This window comes from Stenella coeruleoalba (genome assembly GCF_951394435.1).
Source record: "Stenella coeruleoalba genome assembly, chromosome: X".
NCBI classification, from domain to species: Eukaryota; Metazoa; Chordata; class Mammalia; order Artiodactyla; family Delphinidae; genus Stenella; species Stenella coeruleoalba.
In genome coordinates, this window is record NC_137152.1 from 41,220,516 (window position 1) to 41,241,960 (window position 21,445).

The window sequence follows — 21,445 nt, forward strand, 5'->3', positions numbered from 1 at the left end:
ATTATGAGTATCCACTGGTAATATTTTGTGTATCTCTATAAGCAGTTCATGCCATGGAATATCCGTGCTCTCTTTACTACTGGGATAGTCATTAGTGTCTCTAAAATCTAATCAGATTAGAAAGCCAATTCCAGAAACCCCAGAACCAATTCAGAAATTCATCCTTAAAATTCTGTTCCTCTAGGGGCTTCCCTGGTGGCGCAGTGGTTGAGAGTCCGCCTGCCGATGCAGGGGACACGGGTTCGTGCCTTGGTCCGGGAAGATCCCACATGCCGTGGAGTGGCTGGGCCCGTGAGCCATGGCCGCTGAGCCTGTGCGTCTGGAGCCTGTGCTCCACAACAGCACAACGGGAGAGGCCACAACAGTGAGACGCCCGCGTACCGCAAAAAAAAAAAAAAAAAAAAAAGGAAAGGAGAAAGGATAAAGTACTCAGTATATGGCCTTAGGAACACTGGTTATCCACTTGGTTTTTCCTCTTGGCCCACAAAGCCTAAAATAGTATCTGACACTGTTCTCCCCCACCACAGAGAAATGCACTTCAGAAACATGTTTCCAAAAAATGTTGCTAAGGGTTTTATTTCTAACAAGAGGAAAATAATAAAATAAAATTAAAATAGGCTTCAGTTGGAACCAAGTTTCTTGTTTTGCTTTTTTTTTCTTTTGAACAAATTAATTACACACCAACAATCTTCTTTTATTACAACATGAACCCAGGAGGAGGAAAGGAGACAGGGCAGGACATGGAGGGAAGATCAAGGTGGTAGTGAGGACAAGCACCAAAAGCTTTCTTCAGATCACAGGGAGCCCTGCTCAGCTCCCCAGCCAAATTCATTTAAAATAAAAAACTGTGAGCACAGCTATGTGAAGTTTCCTCCTCCTGGGTGGAACAGTCAGGGGAAGGGAGGAGAAGGAGGCAAAGGGAGGAGGGAGGCAGGAGAAGGGGGGAAGGAGGAGAAAGAGTGAAAGGGAGAGGTGAGGTTAGTGTAGCATGGCCTGGCGAGGGCCACAACTGGGGAGAGAAGGGAGAGGAGATTCCCCCAGTTTGCATATGCACTGGCCGTGTCTCTGGAATGGTGCCGGCCCAGCCCCAGCCACCCCCCTGCCCACCTGCCCATCTGTCTATCTGCCTCAGGTGTCTGGGAATGCTGGTTAGAGGCTACCAGGGAGGGGGACTCCAGGGGCCGGCCCCCAGGAGCTGAGGTCTGAACAATACCTTGGAGTCAGAATATAAAAGTCAAGGGACTCGGGGATGGGCTGGGGTGGGGGGGTGGCCATCCCCCCTACTCGCCCACCTCCCAAGAAGCAGGCCTGATGGTCAGAAAGAGGATCCTTGAGGCCAAGGGGTCTCTGTTGGGGTCTGTGCTAGGCTCAGCCACTGTCACAATTGTTGCTGAGGCGGCTGCTGCGGGCAGGGCACGTGCAGCCGGGGAGTCAAAGTGGAGAAAGGGGCCGAGGAGCCTGAACTGGCCCCTAGCGCCGGCTCCAAGCCATTCTGGTTCTCCTGGGTGCCGGGGCTGTCAGTGGTGGGCAGGGGTGGGCCCTCACCCCCAGTCTCCTCCTCCAGCTCCTCCTCCTCCTGGGCCTCCTCGGCCTCTGGCCCTGAGCTCCGTACCCTCTTTGGCTCTAGCTCCTCTCGGGCTGGGTCATCGCCCTCCCCACCCCGATCCACCTTCCGCCGCCGCCGCCTCTCCAGCGCCCGGCCCCGTGCTCGGCTCCCATGGCGCTCTGCCTTCTCCAGCTGTGATCACCAACGGGCAAAGAGAAGTGCGGGACAGTGGTCAGGCCTGGGCTCCCTGCCTGCTTGGCCTGACCTCCCATCCCTGCCCATGATCCCTCCTCTCCTCACCTCCAGAAGTGTGCGGATCCGCTCCAGGTTTGGAGGCTGCCCAGCCTGCAGCAGCTGCCAGATGCTGTGGTTCTCATCCAGGGTCACCTCAAGCAGATCCCCCTCCAACATGAGCTCCTCCAGGGGGGCCCGGGTTGCCTCAGGCAGCTCCAACACAGGGCCAGTCAACTGTGGCAACAGCGAGGACAGCAGCTCCAGGTCTGAGGGGTTGCGGGGACAAGCTGGGTTAGAGGCTGCTCCCGGTCGTACCCCCCACGACAGAGCCGAGGACCACGTGGGTCACTCTGGTGAAATCCAATAAACAGCCTACCCACACCTAAACCTACCTCTCTTACCTGAGCCCTCCCCCGGGGCTACCTTCTCGGGACTGGTCATGCTGTCTCCATTCTCCAGCAACCCCTGCACCTGCCGAAGAGAGCAAGGACAGGTAGCGGTAACTGAAGAACCAGGCCCGATTGCTCCCCCACAACCTCAGACTTGGGACCCTCCACCTCCGGGAGGAGGGCAGACACAGGCTGCCGGCATGGAGCATTGCAGGGATCTGGAGAGGAGGCAGAACGGGGCAGGGAGGCCAGGCCAAAGGAGACCAAAAGTCATAGAGCAGGGACAGGGCTGGAGCCTAAGTAAGGGTGAGGGCTAGGAGACAGGAATTTGAGGGCGAAAGAGCTGGGCTGTGCAGCTCACCTTAGGCATATCCTTGCCACTGCCTTCTCTGACAGGGTCAGAGGCAGGGGCTGAAGGGTAGGTAGGGGGCTCCTCGGGCCTGGGTTCAGCCTGCAGCCGCTGGCGAAGCTCGGCCAGCCGTCCCAACACAGCAGTCACATCCTCAGAGGCCAGAGCCTGCCTGGCACGGCCTTGCCAGCTGATGGCCCTCTCTGTGAGGCACTGCAGGGCCTCACCCTCAGGCAGCCGCACAGGCAGTCTCTGCAGCGCTACCAGCAGTGCCAGGATGGTCTCCAGGCGTGGGCGCCGTGAGCGCATGCACAGCGGACACAAGAATTTGGTGTCCCACTCCCACCAGGCCAGCAGTGGGGATGAGGTGGGACTGGGCCTTGGGGAACTGAGGAGGCGGGGTACCGACACACATCGCCCATGGAACCAGTCCTGACACAGGTCACACTGCAGAGCTCCCACCCCAGCTGGCACCTGCCCACACACACAGATGGAGGTTGCAGAGGAAGCTGTGGTCGATGATGCCAGTGGACTGGGCTTGGCGGAGTTGGTGCGACGCAGCTGCAGAATTCCCTCCTTCTCCTTCTGTTCCCCCTCCTTGAAGGCCACGATCTGCCGTGCCCAGGACAGGGGAGGAGAGGTCAGCACCCCAACCCTCCTTCTCTGGCACCATGAATACCCCACTCCCAAACCAGGAGAACTGAGGCCCAGGGAGCAAGCAGTCTGCTGCTCATGGCCACCTGGCTCAGACACTATTGTCACCAGGCTCTTCTCCCCATCTGGGCCCAAGCTCCTTACCACAGAGCCTGGGTCCCTGAGGTCCTGCGCAGACAGCCCCAGCAACTCTGTGTCAGATTTGTACAACCCCAGCTCCTTCTCCATCCACCGGCTGCGCTTGGTGCTGTCTGAGCCGGCGTCTGCACATGGGCAGAGCACCTGAGGCAAGCAGACAAAGGAGGAATGTCCAGGCTTCCCCTCACTCCCACCCCCTCCCTCCCCTGCCCAGCACCCCCAAAGCCCCACTCATATGAGCTGTCTCAACAGCTGGGCCAGAGGCAGGAGAGGCTGTGGGTCAGGGTCCTAGGCCTCACCTCCAGCAGAGTGTAGCAAGAATTCTTCTTGAGAAAGGTCTTGGAGGCCTTCTCCCTCCAGGAGTGCGCCGTCAGTACCTGCAGCTCTAGCTGTCTCAGCTCCTCCAACCCCACAGGTAGGTCCCGGCCAACAGCCACCAGGCCCTCCAAGTCATCCAGGCAGGGGTAGTGATCACCATTCTGGGACAGGGGCAAGAGAAAGCTCAGTTCAACTTGCCAACATCTATGATGCTACTCTGTGCCTGGCCCTGAGCTGGGAAGACAGACTGGAATCAGTCTTGAGGCAGAAAAAACAGGGATCATCCTAAGGAAGGCACACCCACCTGGCTCTCTCTTACAACTCCTACATCCATTGGCTCAGCCTCTGGATATCCAGTCAGTCCCCAGGACCACCAGACTAGTTATTTTGTTGTGGTTTGCCTCTTCTATCCTCCCTGCCCCCCACCATTCTCATCCTAACCAGCATCCTAACTTCCCTCAGGCCAGCCTTGCAACCCTTCTTCACAATGCTCACCAAGCACGTTTTGCCTCCTCACGATGTGCTGTGACCCCTTCCTCTCTCTAGCCAACCCAACTCAACCCAGCGCAAGGCAATGTATGCCATCTCTCCCAGCTGGACTGAAGGTGTCGGGTAAACGGGGCGGGGGCGGGGGGGGGTGTGCAACAGGGTCCTCACTTGGATCTCGTCCACATCAGCAATCCAGGCCCGGGCCTTAGCAAGAGCCTCCTTGAGAGCCTGGATGTTGGGCAGGTGAACAGGGATGTTTTCTGCCTCATGAATTATGGCCTCAAGCGTGGCTGGTGGATGCTTCTGCCTAAAGGTAGGGAAAAGAGAGGCCTCAGTGTGGGGTGGTCTGCCTAACCAGAAGCCCAGCCTGACTTCCAGATACAGCGATATGAGCCCCTGGGGCTGCTGCTTGGGCCTATTTGCTTGTATTCTGCCTACGCATGGCTGTCAGTCCCTGCTTGCTCCAGATTGCACGCACCCAACTTCTGCCATACCTCCATGCCTCTGCTTGTCCACCAGTCTGTCAGCCTGTTGGCAGTGCCTACACACACAACCTGCAGTATTAACCTGGTGCTGCACTTTGTCAGATTGTCCCATGCATGGTGTCTTTCTACTGACACCTGTCCATCTGCCTTTTGGTACTTGTGCTTGTGAGTGTGTGCACACGTCAGCCTGTGGAGCTAGTCCTCTATATAGCTCTGTATCTGTCCATCTCTGCTTCTCCGTAAGACTATCTCTGCCTCTACGTGTACTATGGAGTTTAAAAAAAAAGATAGGAAACAAAAAAGGCGAGGATAGTCAATACACCAACACAGGAGTCTGGTGCCCAAGGCCACCCATGGGAATCATCTTCAGCTTCTCTGCTAAACTTTGAAGGTTGCGGTAGAGCAGGGAGGGGAAGAAGCTAGACCCACCTGGCCTCCAGGCAGAGATGGGCCTTCTCCTCCCAGCGTTCAGCAATGGTCAGTAGCTCCTGCAGTTCAGCTCGGGCCTTGTCCACAGCAGGGCTAGGGGCTACACTGGCACCCGCGACCAACAGTCCCCGCATGACAGCCAGGGTGCCCCTTCGGGCTGACGGGGCCAGTGTGCGTTTCATCTCATCCAGCCATCGCGCCTGTTCCACCTGCCGCTGGAGCTGCTGGGCCTCAGGTACCTCCACCCCCAGCTGCCGCCCTCTCTCCAGCAGGGACTGCAGGAGCCCCGGACTGGAGGGCAATGAGGCCAGGGCCTCACGGGCTTCAACCTGGTAGGCTTCCACCTGTTCCAGAATACCCTACCAGGACACAGATAAAGAACAAAATCCTCAGCAGGGCTCACACAGAAGTTCCACCACTACGTACCCCTGCCCTACCTACCTTCTTACCCTCCAGTAATTGCGAGGAGAGCCTAGCACGGGCTGGGCTCTCTTCCTTTGCCAGGCCCTAAGCAGTGGTTCCCAACACTCACTGCCCGATAGAATACCCTGTGGCATCTGTTAAAATGCAGATCTCTGGGTCCACTCCTTGAGATTCTTAATAGGGGTTGGTCAGGAGCCTGTGCTTTATTTAAGTCCCCAGAGGATTTTGATGTATAGCATCAGGAGACCCTCTGTCCTAAAAATGCTCTGCTATGCTTGGCCTTCTCACAATCTCTACACTCATACTGGTGTCCACTGCCCTCTCCATCCCACTCCTCTACCTTCCTGAACTTGACTCAGCTTTCCAGGCCCACAAACATCCTTGTTACTTCCTTTCTCCTCTTCCACCTCCACCAGGAAACCTTCCCTTGACTATGCATCCTGTACCTGTACCCTTGTCACCTGCCCCTCAAATCCCATTTCTAAGAGGCAATTTGCTAAAAACCCGTTGCCTCTTACCTCCTGTTATTCTCACATGTGCATCCTGTCTTGCCCAAATACTTGCAACTTTTGAAAGAAGCCAAGAATGGCCTACTGCTCAGGTCCCCCAACCCCCCACCCCGATCCCTCAGCAGCACTTCAAGTCCACCCTTCCTCACCTTGACATCCCCAATCTGGTGCATGGCACAAGGCAGGTTGTTCATCTGGTCCAGAAAGGCTCGGAGCTCAGCCAGGGTCATCTGTAGACCAGCCACCCTGTAGGGGCTATGGAGTTTCACATGTAGGGTTTCAAGTCCAAACCCAGTCCCCTCCCTCCATCTCTGTGCTAAGGCCCAACACCTTTCCTCATCCCTGCCCACCTTGACCTCTCATACTTCACAGTTCCCCACAAATGCCCAGGTTAGAGGGAGGGTTTTAAGATACATGCAAGTTCATATGATGGGGGGAAAGAATTAGAAGAGAGGAATATATATTTGGTGGGGGAAGCTTAGAAATTGATGGTAACAGAAGCTGGACAATTTTAATCCATCTTCTACTGTGAACTCTATGATCAGTTTATGCTTCTGTGTCCTTTTCTTGTCCCTAAACCTCCCACAACACCTCCCTGCCCACAAAATCCCTCGGCCTCTCTGAAATCAGTACCTTCAGGTACTGATAAAAAGAAACATTCCTAGCTTTCTTAGCACTGGGGCGCTCCCCTCCATTCTAGTTGCCTGGTCTCCTTGCCCTCCCCAACGCCTCCAACTGCAGTGCTTGTCAGCTTCCTGCTGATGTCATCTGCCTAATGGTACTCAGAGTCCACCCCTCCCCCCGCCATAGTCCTTCTCCTAGGTGCTGGCTCCTCAGCAGGCTACCTGTGCCCAACGCCTCATGCTTCCATACCCAGCTTCCTGGCCGCTGACCAGCCCCAGAGCCCGGGACACGCAAGCCTCTGCCTCGCTCAGGCAGTTCTTTAGTCGCTGCAGCAGCTCACTGTTAGGAAATCTCCGCTCACGGGCCTCAGACTCTAGTGCCCTCAGCTCTTCAAGGCCTGGAGAGAGAATGAGAGCAGCAAGGAGTAGGCAGTATTGAGTAAAGGCAGAGGAAGCGGGTGGGGGAGTACAGAAGAAAAGGGAATAGAACTTGCCTGTGGAGTCCCTCCGTCCCCCCATCACTCACTGCGCTTCCGCCCATCCTCCACCTCCAGGGCCACTCGCACTTTGTTGGCCCAGGTGTCAAAGGACTCAGCCCGGACCTTCAGCTTATGGAGCATGGCAGGGAGCTCATCCAAGGTGTACCGATATCTGGAGGAAGAGGGCAGGGAAGAGCACATCTGGCCCAGTTCTGCATCCCCCTCCTCAGCCCACTTCCTCCAGGTAGGCCCCCTGCTCACCGCAGGTACTGCCGGCTACTGGAGCACTTGCAGAGGTCATTGATGTGGGAAAGGCAGACAAGGCCGTCTGGGCAGTCATAGCAGGCTAGGGCTGATAGAAAGCACGTGGTCTTGCACTTGATGCACTGGCGCTCATCATCCGGGAGCAGCTCAAAAGCCTCTCGCTCAGCTTCCGTGATGCCCTGGGGGTGTTCATTATATAGAACAAGAAGAGGGCTGCAGAAACCCCTAACTCAGCCACCACTGAGCCCCACAGTAGACTCACTGAGCCCCACATTAGACTCAAATCTGTGCTAAGAGCTGTGGGGGAGACAAAACTCCACAGAGCACACTGCCTTTGTGAAGTCCAAACTCTCAAAGCTGGGGGAATCACATGAAGCAGGGTAAGATCAGTGTGGGCTGAGAGGGAGAAAAATCAGGTAAGATTCAGATCAGCAGAAAGGACCTTCGGGGTGAGAGAAGGTGAGGAAAGTGGTGGACCAAGGCACCAGAGAGATGGCAATATGTGGAAGTGGCCAAGAGAAGTGCCATGTACTGGGGAATAATGCTAGCTTCCAGGCACTCAGCGCCCACTGTGTTCCAGGCACTGTGCTGGCTGCTTTATCAGCACACTGCACACACATCTATAACTTAGAGAAATAAACTCTACGTGCTTCTGTTCAGTGTTTAAAGATACAATTTTTCTCCCCCAAAAAACATGGCCTCCAAACCTAAGCCAATGACTTTATCTGTTGATTAGATGAAGAAAAAGCAATCCCTTCCAAAAATGGAGGAAAAGCCAGCTATCTTGGAGTAATTGAAAGACAATATAATGCTATACATTATGGGCAATTTTAGGGATTTTAGAGGGAAATTTTGATTCTAACGTTTTTGTCTTCTATACCAACCTAACTTCTGCGTAAGTCCATTGTACATTACAAATCCCGCTCCGCCGCAAATGCGCTCTGCACATTACAAATCCTGCTCATAAGATGAGTCCACTGCACATTACAAACCTAGCTGCGTTGATATTGAGTAAATTATTTAAACCTCTCTGGGTTTCAGTTTCCCTGCTTTGTAAAATGGAGACAATAGTACTATCCTCATTGGGTCATTATGAGGATTAACAAAGGTAAAGTGACTAAGGACCTAGAAAAGTATCTTAGCACTTAGAATAGTGGAACTACAAAAGGCCCTGAACAGCCAAAGTAATCTTGAGGAAGAAAAACAAAGCTGGGGGTATGAAGTTTCCTGATTTCAAACTATATTACAAGGCTGTAGTAATCAAAACAGTATGGTAATGGCATAAAAACAGACCAATGGACAGAATTAAGCCCAAAAATAAACTCTCGTATATATAGTTAACTAATATTTGGCAAAGAAGCCAAGAATACTCAATGGGGAAAGGATAGTCTCTTTGATAACTGGTCCTGGGAAAACTGGATAATCATATGCGGAAGAATGAAACTGGACCTTTATCTTATATCACTCACAAAAATTAACTTGAAATGGATTAAAGACTTAAACATAAGACCTGAAACCATAAAACTCCTAGAAGAAAATATAGGGAAAATGTTCCTGGACATTGGTCTTAGCAATGATTTCTTGTACATGATACCTAAAAAGTACAAGCAACAAAAGCAAAAATAAATAAGTGGGACTACATCGAACTAAAAAGCATCTGCACAGCAAAAGAAACTATCAACAAAATCAAAAGGCAACCCATGGAACGGGAGAGAATATTCGCAAACTGTCTATCTGCTAAAGGGTTAATATCCAAAATATATAAAGGAATCATACAACTCAACAGCAAAAAACCAAACAATCCGAATAAAAATTGGGCAAAGGACCTGAATAGACGTTTTTCCAAAGAAGCCATACAAATGGCCAATAGGTACATGAAAAGATGTGCAACATCACTAATCATCAGGGAATGCAAATCAAAACCATAATTATCACCTCACACCTGTCAGAATGGCTTATTATCAAAAAGACAAGAGATAACAAGTGTTGGAGAGAATGTGGAGACAAAGGAACCTTTGTGCACTGCGGTGGAATGCGAATTGGTGCAGTCACTTTGGAAAACAGTATGAAGGTTCCTCAAAAAATTAAAAATAGAACTACCATATGATCCAGAAATCCCTCTTCTGGGTATATATCCAAAGGAAATGAAACCAGGATCTCAAGGAGATATCTGCACTCCCATGTTGACTGCAGCATTATTCACAATAGCCAAAATATGGAAATAACCTAGGAGTCCATTAGTGGATGAATGGATAAGTATGTGGGATGTGTGTGTGTGTGTGTATGTGTGTGTGTGTGTGTGTGTGTGTGTATTCATACATACACATATAAAATGGAATATTATTCAGCCATAAGACATAAATCCTGCTATTTGTAACAACATGGATGGACCTTGAGGACATTATACTAAGTCAAACAAATCAGACAAAAAAGACAAGTATTATAGGATATCACTTATATATGGAATCTAAAAAAGCCAAACTCATAGAAACAGAGTAGTGGGAGTTCCCTGGTGGCCTAGTGGTTAGGATTCCGGGCTTTCACTGCCAAGGCCTGGGTTCAGTCCCTGGTCAGGGAACTGAGATCCTGCAAGCCAGCTTGCAATGCAGCCAGAAAGAAAAAAAAAAGAAAGAAACAGTAGCATGGTGGTGGCCAAGGGCTAGGGAGGTAGGGAAAATATGGAGACGCTGCTCAAAGGATACAAACTTCCAGTTAGAAGATAAATAAGTTTGGGGGATCCAATGTACAACATGATGACTATAGGAGGGGAAAAAAGAATAGGTGCCCAACAAATATTTACTGATATTGGCTCTAATCTTCAGATAAGGATACCTATTTCACAGGCCTGTCTCATTTTGCTAAGGAGGAAACTAAGTCTCAGAGAGAGTAACTTGCCCAAAGTGAGAATCTGTCTGCAGCCTATTTTGATTCTGAAGCCAGAGAATGCTGCTAAAAGGATGAAGCCCCTAGGTATTCTTGGATCATGGACTCCTTTGAGAACTGGATGCAAGCTATGAGCCCTCTCCCCAGAAAAGGACTCAAACACACACACACACACAATCTTTTACAGAATTTATGGGGTCCAGAACCCTTCTCCTTAGGTAAGGGCCAAGTGTAAAGAATTCTGAGTGTTAGGATGGAAACATCTTTTCCCACCTTGCTTTGACTCCTTCTGTAGTGTAGCACAGCCCCAGAGTGATCATCCAATAACAGTACTGAACACAGAGAGCAAATGATGCCTAGAAAAGCCCAGGGGCTCACCAACTAATACCACAGACTGACAGGCCCCAGACTTCCAACACTTACCATAGCTGCAATTCTCCTTACAACCCATGCTCATAGGAAAGTTATAAATGAGCTTTAAAATAAGAAAGTATTACCCTAACTTTTCTTATTTTAAGAAAAGGGATCCAGCAAGGGATTCCTCAGGACCAGCATTCCTTTGTAATCCTATGGAGGACTCTCACTAAGTCAACTCCCTAACTGGACAAGTTTGGAGCTTTAAAAAGGCAGCTGGGGCTTCCCTGGTGGCGCAGTGGTTGAGAGTCCGCCTGCCGATGCAGGGAACACGGGTTCATGCCCCGGTCTGGGAGGATCCCACATGCCGCGGAGCGGCTAGGCCCGTGAGCCATGGCCACTGAGCCTGCACGTCTGGAGCCTGTGCTCCGCAATGGGAGAGGCCACAACAGTGAGAGGCCCACGTACCACATTAAAAAAAAAAAAAAAAGAAGGCAGCTAAACTACATGAATAGCGGTGCCACTCATCTACAAACCAAACTGACATGTTATGAGAAATCTATTAAAGGAAGACCGCCTTCTACTCAGTAATATTAACCTAGTTTGAGCTACTGAACTATATGAGTGTAATAAAATGGCATTTCTTAAGAAATGTTCCATATTTCTATCATTTTCTTCATGTACTAATATTACCAATAATAGCATCTGCTACACTGCAAGTGCAGCAATAGATGCTTTGACATAAATCACCTTACTCAAGCTTTACAACCACCCTGCAAGTGAGGTATTTATTCCCATTTTACAGAGTGGGAAAGTGAGACTATGAGAGGTTAACTAACTTGAAAAGGTTATCCAGCTTACCAGCAAGTGGGGGTTTCATATGTCAGTTGGTCTTGGGTTATTTAAATAATGATGCAATAACATCATTAGCAATAACAGCACCTGCTATGGGTCACTTACTTAACAAACATCTTAAATCCACTCAACTATCCCAAAAAAAAGCACTATTATCATCCCCATTTTTTTTCAGATGGGGATACTGATGCTCAGTAAAGTAAATTAACTTACTAACAGTTATTAGTAAATGGTAGAGAATGGAATTGTAGTTTCCAATCCAGATGTGTCTAGTTCTTTTCACTACTCCCTAAGAGAAGTGGCTACATCTTCTACTTCTTCCTCCCCCCCACCTCTGCCAGACTAGGGCACCCAATCCAGGGCACTCTCCCCACCACCCACCTTCTCTAGCAGGGCCTTTCGTAGACGCCGCTCCTCCTGAACCATGATGAACATCTCCTTATGCACAGCTGCTGCCAGGTTCAGGTCCAGCTTCTCTGGACAGGCAGCCATCTTGCAGATGAGTTCCTCATGGGAGAAGACACAGTATCTTCGGAGCCGGCGGTAGTGCTCAATGCACTGGCGCCCAGCTGGCAGCTGTGGACAGGTTCAAGGTTGAGTATGGCCAAGTCTGGAGGCGATGGTGCCTCAGCCTCCCCACAACCCTCCTGCTTCTCCCTGCCATCCCATCACACTCCAGACTCACCCAGTCAGCAGTGCAAAAGTTGACAGCCTCAGCAAAGTTGTAGCCTTGGTTAAAGCCACTGTGGTAAGCACGAGGGAAGGTAATGACAAATTCTCCTGCACACTGGTTTGTGCGGACAACCTGAGGAAGAAAAGCCAAGGTCATTGAGACAGAGATCTAAGTCCAGGGTTCTTAAGGAGAAGAAGGAAAGTCTCAGGGAACACAGTCTGACAACAGATTCCCAGACCCTCCAACTCCGAAAGAAAGGACCATTGGTCTCTGCTCTCAAGGTTTTGATTTGTGATGACAGGAAAATTTGAGTCAAAAGCAGGAAATGTACATATACCAAAATATTTCAACTTCCCTAATAATTTTTTTTTTTTTTTTTTTTTTTGCGGTACGCAGGCCTCTCACTGTTGTGGCCTCTCCCGTTGCGGAGCACAGGCTCTGGACGCGCAGGCTCAGTGGCCATGGCTCACGGGCCTAGCCGCTCCGCGGCATGTGGGATCTTCCCGGACCGGGGCACGAACCCGTGTCCCCTGCATCAGCAGGCAGACTCTCAACCACTGCGCCACCAGGGAGGCCCCCTAATAATTTTTTAAAAATTCAAAACATCACTTTTCATTAAGCTGGACATGTTTTTTCATTAATTTTTGTTACCAGTCATGTAAGCAGTTTCAAGAACCAAGTGGTTCTGTAAGATTTGTTATAAAGTCAGCAGACCCGGGGCTTCCCTAAATAACATGCTTCTAGACTATATTAAAAATAGCCTCCTATGTCTCAATTTGCTTACTTTTCTGTGTATTAGTAATTTAATCCCAACCTTTTGGACAAGTGTCCAACTTTCCTCTCTCCTATCACTTTTCACCTTTCTGTAGCAGTCTCTCATGGAGCCTTATGATCTGTTTCAATTGGGACCAGCTGCCCTCCCTGGCTTGTCACTCTCCCACGACAGATCTCCTGTTTCCTAGATCCCATGTCTTCCTCTTTCTTGGTTTGTTCCTTTGCTGTGCTTAAGCACATCGTCCAACAGCTTCCTGAGAAATGGTGGGAAGAACTTTTTAAAAAAATGCCTCTATTCTACTCTCAACCTTGATAATCTGACTGCCCATAAAATTCTAAGTTGAAAATCATTTTGGAAAAAAAAAGAAAGAAAGAAAGAAAATAATTTTGAAGGCATGGCTCTAGTCTTCTAGATTCCAGTGTTGCTTTTGAAGTCTAAAGCTGTTCTGACTCCTAATGTTTTGAATGAAACCTGTTTTCTCTCTCAGAAAGCTTGTAGGAGTCTTCTGGTCCCATTGTTTGATATGAAAATTCACCAGGTATACCTTGGTGTGGATCTATTTGCATTCATGTACTGGGTAGGCCCTCTGATTCTGGAAACTGTCATTCAGTTCAGGGAAATTTTCTTGAACAATTTCTTAACAATTTGATCCTTTCAGTTTTCATTTATTCTCTTTTCAGAGAGAATTGTTTGAATATTGAACCCCCAGAACAAATTCTCTAACTTTTTCTACCTTTTTCCATCTTTATCTTTCTATTCTATTTTCTGGGAGATCTCCTTAACTGTTTATCTTCTAAGCTTTTTATTTTTTTTTCATCTTCCACTTTTGCTATCTTAATTTTCGTTCTCAGCATGTTCTTTTAAAATAGCACCCTGTTCTTATTTTATGTTTGCAATATATGCTCATCTCTGAAGGTATTAATAAGGTTTCTTTTCCTTTTCTTTTTGAAGTTTACTTCTCCCTGCCTAGCCTCTGTTTGTCCAAGCTGCTTTTTTACTATTTGGTTCTACTTTGTTTATTCTAGAATTTTCTCAGTTGTCTGTTAATCTGTGGCTATCTAGTTATATTCAAGAGTAAGAAATGAAAAGGCTAAATGAAAGTTCTGAGTACAGAGGTGAAGTTTGTCAACTGTGAGCCACTGTAGAGTGAAACCACTTAGTTTGGGAAACTCTAGGTCTTTCCTTTTGGGCCAGTCAGATTCCCCAGAGAAAACTCCTATTTTTTTGCCTGAAGGAAAAAGGTCTGGCTTGCTATTGTTCTAAGAGCCAAGTGGAGGAAGATGGCTGGGAACCTCAGCATTCAGTAGGTATACAGTGAATCCTACTAGTTTCACTATACTTCTACTCTCAACTGTACCTAGAAGACCTCAATCCAGAGATCTATTTCAACCTCTTTGAAAGTAAATCTCACAGTCTTTTGCTAGAGTGAGGGAGGGTCACGTTTCCAGCTGCCCAGTGTGGGTGAGGATCCCATAGCTGCTGCTTTTTAAAAATATTTATTTATTTATTTATTTATTTTTGGCTGCTTTGGGTCTTCGTTGCTGCGCGTGGGCTACTCTTTGTTGCGGTGCTTGGGCTTCTTATTGCGGTGGCTTCTCTTGTTGTGGAGCACAGGCTCTAGGCGCGTAGGCTTCAGTAGTTGTGGCATGCGGGCTCAGTAGTTGTGGCACACGGGCTCAGCAGTTGTGGCACACGGGCTTAGTTGCTCCGCAGCATGTGGGATCTTCCCAGACCAGGGCTTGAACCCATGTCCCCTGCACTGGCAGGTGGATTCTTAACCACTGTGCCACCAGGGAAGTCCCTCCCATAGCTTCTTATATAAATATGAACCACTCTTTATTTTTACCCCATTTGTCTTTACTCCCTGGTCTTTACTCCCTGGAATGTCTGCTGCAACCAACTACTGAACCCTTGGGGGGTACTGAGGTATAAATCAGATTGGTTCTCAGATATTCCAGAACTGGCTTAAGATTCAGTTTTCTTATTTGTTTCCTAGTTTCAAGAATTTTGTTTATCATGGTCTCTTTTCTTGTTTTCCCCATCTCTGTGATTTTTTTTTTTAACCTTAAAAAAAAATCACTTTGTGGCATTTTGTGAAGTTTCAGTAAGGAATGGAAGTAGCCATGTGTACGTTTAATTAGCTGTCTTTACCAAGAAGTCTTGCAAAGTTTTTTAAAATGAACATTCCATGCTGATGAAGACACAGTGAAATAAGTACAGTGCTGTTATGGGGACCAATAACTTCTCTCTGGAAAGCAAAATCGCTGACACATAACCAAAAACCTAAAATGTTTATAGCCTTCAACCCAACAATTCATCTGCTAGGGTACTAGACTAATGAGGAGAGAATCAGCATCCTAACAATACTGAATCTGCACATTTATTCAGGCCATGTATCAGTTCCCACCTCCAGTACATTTTCTTCTCAAATCTTTCCCTACTTAGAGGCAACATCAGTATTTACTGCTTGTACTACTGCACTGGCCCCCATTACCAACCACTAGAATTGTCTTCCCCAACCAAAATGCAAACCTGATTATGTAATGTCCCTGTTGAGAACCCCTCACTTGAATCCCCATAACTACATGATAAAGCCACGGCCCCAATAGGCAAACTCTTACTCTTCCTTCAAGTGTCACCACTTCTACAAATGCTTTCCTGACCTCCCCCCGCCGCCCCTACTTCCTAATGACCCAGTCTGTTGTCCTTTTGTAGCACCTCTAATATTTTATTCCAGTTGTTTACTCACCTTTGTCCTCTACTCAACTGCACATGACTAAAGGCAGGGATTAGTTTATTTGCTTTCAGGGTGCTGACCAGAGGTCCTGCACACAGAGGGAGTTCTAGCAGTATTTGCTGAATGATCTAGTCCCAGCCTTAATTTTACAGATGTGAAAACTGAGTCCCACAGAAGCCTCAAGTAGCAGAGCCAGAAATAGAACCTAATGCACCCTCATTTTGGCAATGTCACTTTACTGTTTCCTATGCAGTTTTTTTTAGAAAGCTCTCCTCACATTCTGCAGCTATTAAAAAATGACCCAAAAGTCCATCAACTGGTGAATGGACAAACAAAATGTAGTATATCCATACAATATAATATTATTCCATCACAAAAGGGAATGAAGTTCTGAAGCAAGCTATAACATAGATGAACCTCAAAAATATTATGCTAAGTGAAAAGCCAGACAAAAAAGACCACATATTATTCCATTTATATGAACTGTCTAGAAAAAGCAAATTTTTAGAGTTAGCAGATCAGTGGTTGCCTGGGACTAGGGGTTGGAATGAAGAGTGACTGCAAAAGGGCACAAGGGATCCTTTTGGGGTGATGGAAATGTTCTAAAACTGGATTGTGGTGATGGTAGCACAACCCTGTAAATTCACTGAATGGTGCATTTAAAATGCGTGATTTTTATGGTATGTAAATTATACTGCAATAAAGCCGTTTTTCAAAAAAGATGGTTATAAATAGTTCATGGTGAGGAAGTAAAAAATTATTCTAGACCAGCATTGTCCAATAGTAATATAATGCCAGCCACATATGTACTTTTTAAATTCTCCAGTAGCCACATTAAAAAAGTAAAAAGAAACAGGTGAAATTAACTTCAATGTATTTTATTTAATATATCCACAATATTATCATTTTAATGTGTAATTGGTATACAAAAGTACTACTGAGATATTTCTCATTCTCTGTTTCATACAATGTCTTGAAATCCAACATATGTTTTATACTTTCAGTACATTTCAGCTGGGACTAGCCATGTTTCAAGTGCTCAATAGCCACATGTGGCTAGTGGCTACCAAATTGGACAATGCCATTCTAGATGATCAAACTTAACAAAAGAGATTATAAAATCCATACACTGATTACTGTCATGTCAAAACTTACATAAAAAAGATGGAAATGTAACAAAATGTGGAGGATATAGAGATGACCTCTCTACTGCCATTTTTTGGAAAGGGGGGATGTTTCTTTTATAATAAAAATACTTATACTATATATCTCTATAAAAAGAAATGGCCCTCTCTCACCAAAGGGGAAGATGGGTGAGGTGGGGGGGGGGGAGTGCGGCCAAAGATAGCTCTGAGGGACCTCCAGCTGGCTAAACTGCAGCCTGCCGACATGTGAATATGAAAATCAGATGTCCTGGATTGAGGGGATACTGCCAAGTCCAAAGAGCCTGGAGATGCTGGGAACTACCTATAGGAAGGGCCTGGCAGACAGAGGGTGGGGTGGTGAAACAACAGCTGGCCAGAGAAGCTGGGGAGCTATGAGCAGGAGAAATGCTGTGAAGGTGGAAGCAAAAAAGTCTGTGATAAAAGTTTTTTAAGAAGAGATTAGGGCTTCCCTGGTGGTGCAGTGGTTGAGAGTCCGCCTGCCGATGCAGGGGACACAGGTTCGTGCCCCAGTCCGGGAAGATCCCACATGCTGCGGAGCGGCTGGGCCCGTGAGCCATGGCCGCTGAGCCTGCGCGTCCAGAGCCTGTGCTCCTCAACGGGAGAGGCCACAACAGTGAGAGGCCCGCGTACCGCAAAAATAAATAAATAAAAAGAGATTAGAATTGAATGAATATATATATGTGTGTATATATATGTATGTATGTATGTATGTATGAATCTTAGCTGTCTGAATCCTTAAGGAGAATCCTCTTCTACTCTTATAATTCTCCTTGACACTGTGGGAAAGAACTGATGCTGTGGGTCAGGAAGAAAGGAGTCTGAGGAAAGGTCAGACCCAATGTCTACTTGTGAAGAGCATAACTTGAAGGGCCCTTGGTCATTGCTACATCTTGAGTCCAGTAATTCTTTTTTTTTTTTTCCCAGTAATTCTTAAATGAGGTGATGCAGAGAGGGAAAAGGAATGCGTTTCCTCTAATTCCCTAGATATCTCAAACCTTGGTTAAGTATCACTAAAATGCATAATAAAAAGTATTACTCATAGGTTATATAGTATAGCAAAACAAGCTGAAGGCAAGAAGAAATTCAGGCAAGAACCACTGACCTACTGTACAGATGACCAGGGATTTCAAGGAGATATTAATGCAATATGTACTGACTGCTTACTGTCCCACGCACTAGACTAAGCAGTAAGGTAGCCAAGGATGGTTTTGGGGGCACGGGGTTGAAGGGAGTGGGGAGGAGTAGCAGCACAGAATGAATAAGACTGAAAGCAGAGGTGGAAGATGTACTCATTCCTGTTTCTACAGGACTGTTGATCAGGTTATTTTAAGATCCACACCAGAAAACTGGCCGATACTATTCAACGTCAGAAATTCCCAGGAATATAAAGCCCCTTATAGGTAAGCCAGGATGTATACCCACAGTGGGAGAGAAGTCCACAGAGAAGGAGAACAGGACAAGTCAGGACTCTGGGTTCAGCTTTTTTTTTTTAAATGCTGAAAGATATTGGCACCTTTTTTTTTTTTAGGTTACTTCCCCCCACCCCGTCCCAGCTTTACTGAGATATAGTTGACATATAACATGTTGGTGTACAACATGTGGATTTGGTACACTTATATATTGCAAACTAATTACCACCATAGAACTCTGACCTGTTAAATAAATAAACAGACCTACCCACTGCTCCAAGAAGGGTCACAATATGGAAAGGATAGCAGAGACTGCTAGTTGTCCCCTTATATTCATTCTCACCCTCTTTCTTAATAGCATGACCTCCAATTTGTAGCTGGTACATGACCATCCTTAATAAAAATCAGATTGTCCAGTTTTCCTCACAGCTAGATGTGGCCATGTGACTAAGCTGTGACTAACCAGAGGTGAATGGAAATGATGTGTACCCTTAAGAGTAAGGAGACTTGTCTTGCCCAGTCCTTCCTCTATTTCCCTTTTCCACTGGTGGAAGCCATCCCTAAGGTGTTGCCCTCAAACATCAGGCCCAGAGGGCTCACCATCACATTGTATCTCTAATCACTATTATTTCTGTCAAACCTATAGCCTGATTAAGACAGAATAGGAATGAGAAAGGGGCAGGGGTAGATTCCAGACAATGACCACCACCACCACCACCACCACCACAAAGGACACCACTAACTCATTCCTACACCTTGCCCTATTTCCTGGACACTCACCGGCACACCATGGGACATGAGGGTATTGGGATTCATGAGGGTGACAAGTTGGTGCAGAAGGTCAGGCTGGCTATCAAAGAGCTCAGGTGTCAGCTTCTTCATCACCTCTTCCAAATGTTCTGCTGCAAGTGAGGGTACCCCATACCAGGTCTTCGGCTCACCCCTGGCCAAGCAGAAAGGAGACATGTAGAGTGGACACACCTATGGTACTGAAGGAGCCCACCCTGACTGCTTCCCTGGCTCACCAGGACCCCACTCACCAGTGGAGGTAGTTAATGGAGTAACTCCAGTGATCCTCAATATGCCAGCAAAAGGCTGAGAAGACCATGCCCACGTAGAGCCAGGGCACCTTCATGCCGGAGATATCTGCATTGATGTGGCACAGTACGGACTGCTCCAGCACCGGCATCACATTCAGGTTCCAACCACTAGTAGCATACTCCTGTCAGGTCAGGTATTTGTGGAAAAGGGATGAGAGTTTTGCTAAGGAGTGGAGATCTTTAGCCCAGGGAACCTTAATTTCGAGGTCATAGACCTTTCTGAAACATCTAAGAAATAATATAGGTGTTCTTCCCCCTGCCTCCGTCAAATGCATACACACAAAATTTCAATCCACTTCACTTTACTTCAATTTTAGGGAGGTTTATAGATGTGCCCACCCACCAAAATATCTGCAAGTTAAAAGCCCCTGCTCTGGACCAAAATGCACCCTTCCCTTGATACAGGCCTAGGGCCTCATTATTTCCTGAACTTACAATCCCAGTCCCTGAACACTTCTTATGAATGAGCCAGGCACCCTGCCAGGTACTTCATATACCTTCTCATTTAATTCTTTTTTTTTTTTTTTTTTTTGCGGTACGTGGGCCTCTCACCGCTGCGGTCTCTCCCGTTGCGGAGCACAGGCTCCGGACGCACAGGCCCAGCGGCCATGGCTCACGGGCCCAGCCGCTCCGCGGCATGTGGGATCCTCCCAGACCGGGGCACGAACCCGTGTCCCCCGCATCGGCAGGCAGACTCCCAACCACTGCGCCACCAGGGAAGCCCTCTCATTTAATTCTTATAAAATTTGTAAAATGGATACTGTCCCCATTCTACAGACAAAATAAACAGCCAATATCATGGCTGGAGATGCCATGCCAGATATTAGGCTGTGTTCTTTACACATATCATCCCATCTACATCTCACAGCAACCATATAAGGTAGGCATAATCGTCCCCATCCTATAGAGATACTGAGTCTTTCAGATACTAAATGACTTGCTTAAGTCACACAGCTGACATAACCATGAATCACCTACTCACCTCCTCCTCAGGGGTTAGGTGCCGCTTACTGTCACTGACGGGGAAACCGCTACCAAATTCTTTGGAATGGATGTCAGCCCCATACTCAACAGTCACATCTTCCTCAATGCTATTCACCAGCCGCCAGAATTCCTTCTCCACGAGTTCTGTGGGCACCATCTAAGGAACAGGGGTAGCAGATGACCATGGCCCATCATATCCTGGCCCCACTGACCCAGGAGAGCTATTGACCATCAGGCACCTATGACCCTAGCCCTGACACTACCCCAGCCCTCCATCACCTACGTGTACGGGCATGTTGAAGTAATCGGCTTTAAAGGAGTCAGCCATCTCGCCAAAGCTCTGCAGAGTGTATTCCCGGGTAGCCTGCTCAAAGCCAAAGGCTTCGGGGGGGCGCTTACACTCCTGAAACCCAAAGGAGAACACGTCACCAAGGCAGAGGCAAAGAGGTGGAGAATCCTCAAAAGCGGAGCTGGAATATGGGGTAGGAGTCAGAAGGAGAACAGCCCTAGGTCTGTACTGAAGGCCCCCGAGGCAGGTCTCACGTCATAGCTCTACCTTTTCCTCCTAGCACTTGAGCACAGTTAGTCTCTTCATTCCCCACATGCACTTCTACCACGCTCTTGCTCTTCTCTTCCTTTAGGACTTTACTATCTAAACCATGGGCTCTGACTTAAATATGCTACCCCATGCTCTTCTGCCAGTATTTTTTCTCTCAAGATAAAATGTGACTTTATACAGGATGCTTAGAGAAGTTTTATGCCCAGACTGGAACTACAGACCTGGGAAAATGACACTGAATATTCTAGTAGCTTGGAGGATGGGAAACGAAGGCACCAACTCCTAGTGTCAAACCCCACACTATTCCTGTTCTTTACACTGTCTCAGAAGACAGGACATGTGTCTAACTCACTTTGTATCTATGTTCGTGGTTTTAGATGAGAGATGTATGTACCCCAGTCAGACACACCTTCTGCTCATGTCTGAAAACTAAGTGTCAATCTGGTCCACTGGCCCACAACCACTTAGAGAAGAGAGCCAAGTAGACCTGACAGTCTGTTGTCTATGATACTTTTGGTATCCAAACTCCTCCCTAAAGGAATCCCCACCACTACCAAGGCAATTATGCACTGCCCTGGTCTCTTTCCTCATTTGTGTGTGTCTAGTGTGTGTGCACGTGCA

At 47.7% G+C, this 21,445-nt stretch overlaps 1 protein-coding gene across 9 annotated transcripts in view; it reads right to left on the minus strand.

Moving 5' to 3' along the window:
• Window positions 1–445: 445 nt before the first annotated feature.
• KDM5C (lysine demethylase 5C) overlaps window positions 446–21,445 on the minus strand; it is a 32,681-nt gene continuing 11,681 nt past the window's right edge. For 4 of the 9 annotated variants that reach the window (XM_079911216.1, XM_079911215.1, XM_079911212.1 and 1 more), the window contains 18 exons: window positions 20,549–20,668; window positions 20,264–20,422; window positions 19,222–19,403; window positions 18,962–19,124; window positions 12,107–12,226; window positions 11,803–11,997; window positions 7,327–7,508; window positions 7,113–7,237; window positions 6,837–6,984; window positions 6,113–6,218; window positions 5,032–5,390; window positions 4,286–4,424; window positions 3,610–3,789; window positions 3,317–3,454; window positions 2,531–3,130; window positions 2,182–2,251; window positions 1,847–2,046; window positions 446–1,738 (listed from right to left, as the gene is read on the minus strand). In XM_079911216.1, the coding sequence (XP_079767342.1) occupies window positions 1,379–1,738; window positions 1,847–2,046; window positions 2,182–2,251; window positions 2,531–3,130; window positions 3,317–3,454; window positions 3,610–3,789; window positions 4,286–4,424; window positions 5,032–5,390; window positions 6,113–6,218; window positions 6,837–6,984; window positions 7,113–7,237; window positions 7,327–7,508; window positions 11,803–11,997; window positions 12,107–12,226; window positions 18,962–19,124; window positions 19,222–19,403; window positions 20,264–20,422; window positions 20,549–20,668 (3,546 nt within the window). In that variant the 3' untranslated portion in view covers window positions 446–1,378. Of the gene's footprint in view, window positions 1,739–1,846; window positions 2,047–2,172; window positions 2,252–2,530; window positions 3,131–3,316; window positions 3,455–3,609; window positions 3,790–4,285; window positions 4,425–5,031; window positions 5,391–6,112; window positions 6,219–6,836; window positions 6,985–7,112; window positions 7,238–7,326; window positions 7,509–11,802; window positions 11,998–12,106; window positions 12,227–18,961; window positions 19,125–19,221; window positions 19,404–20,263; window positions 20,423–20,548; window positions 20,669–21,445 lie in introns of all 9 variants that reach the window. The other 5 variants (XM_079911214.1, XM_079911209.1, XM_079911208.1 and 2 more) reach the window with 3 other exon arrangements.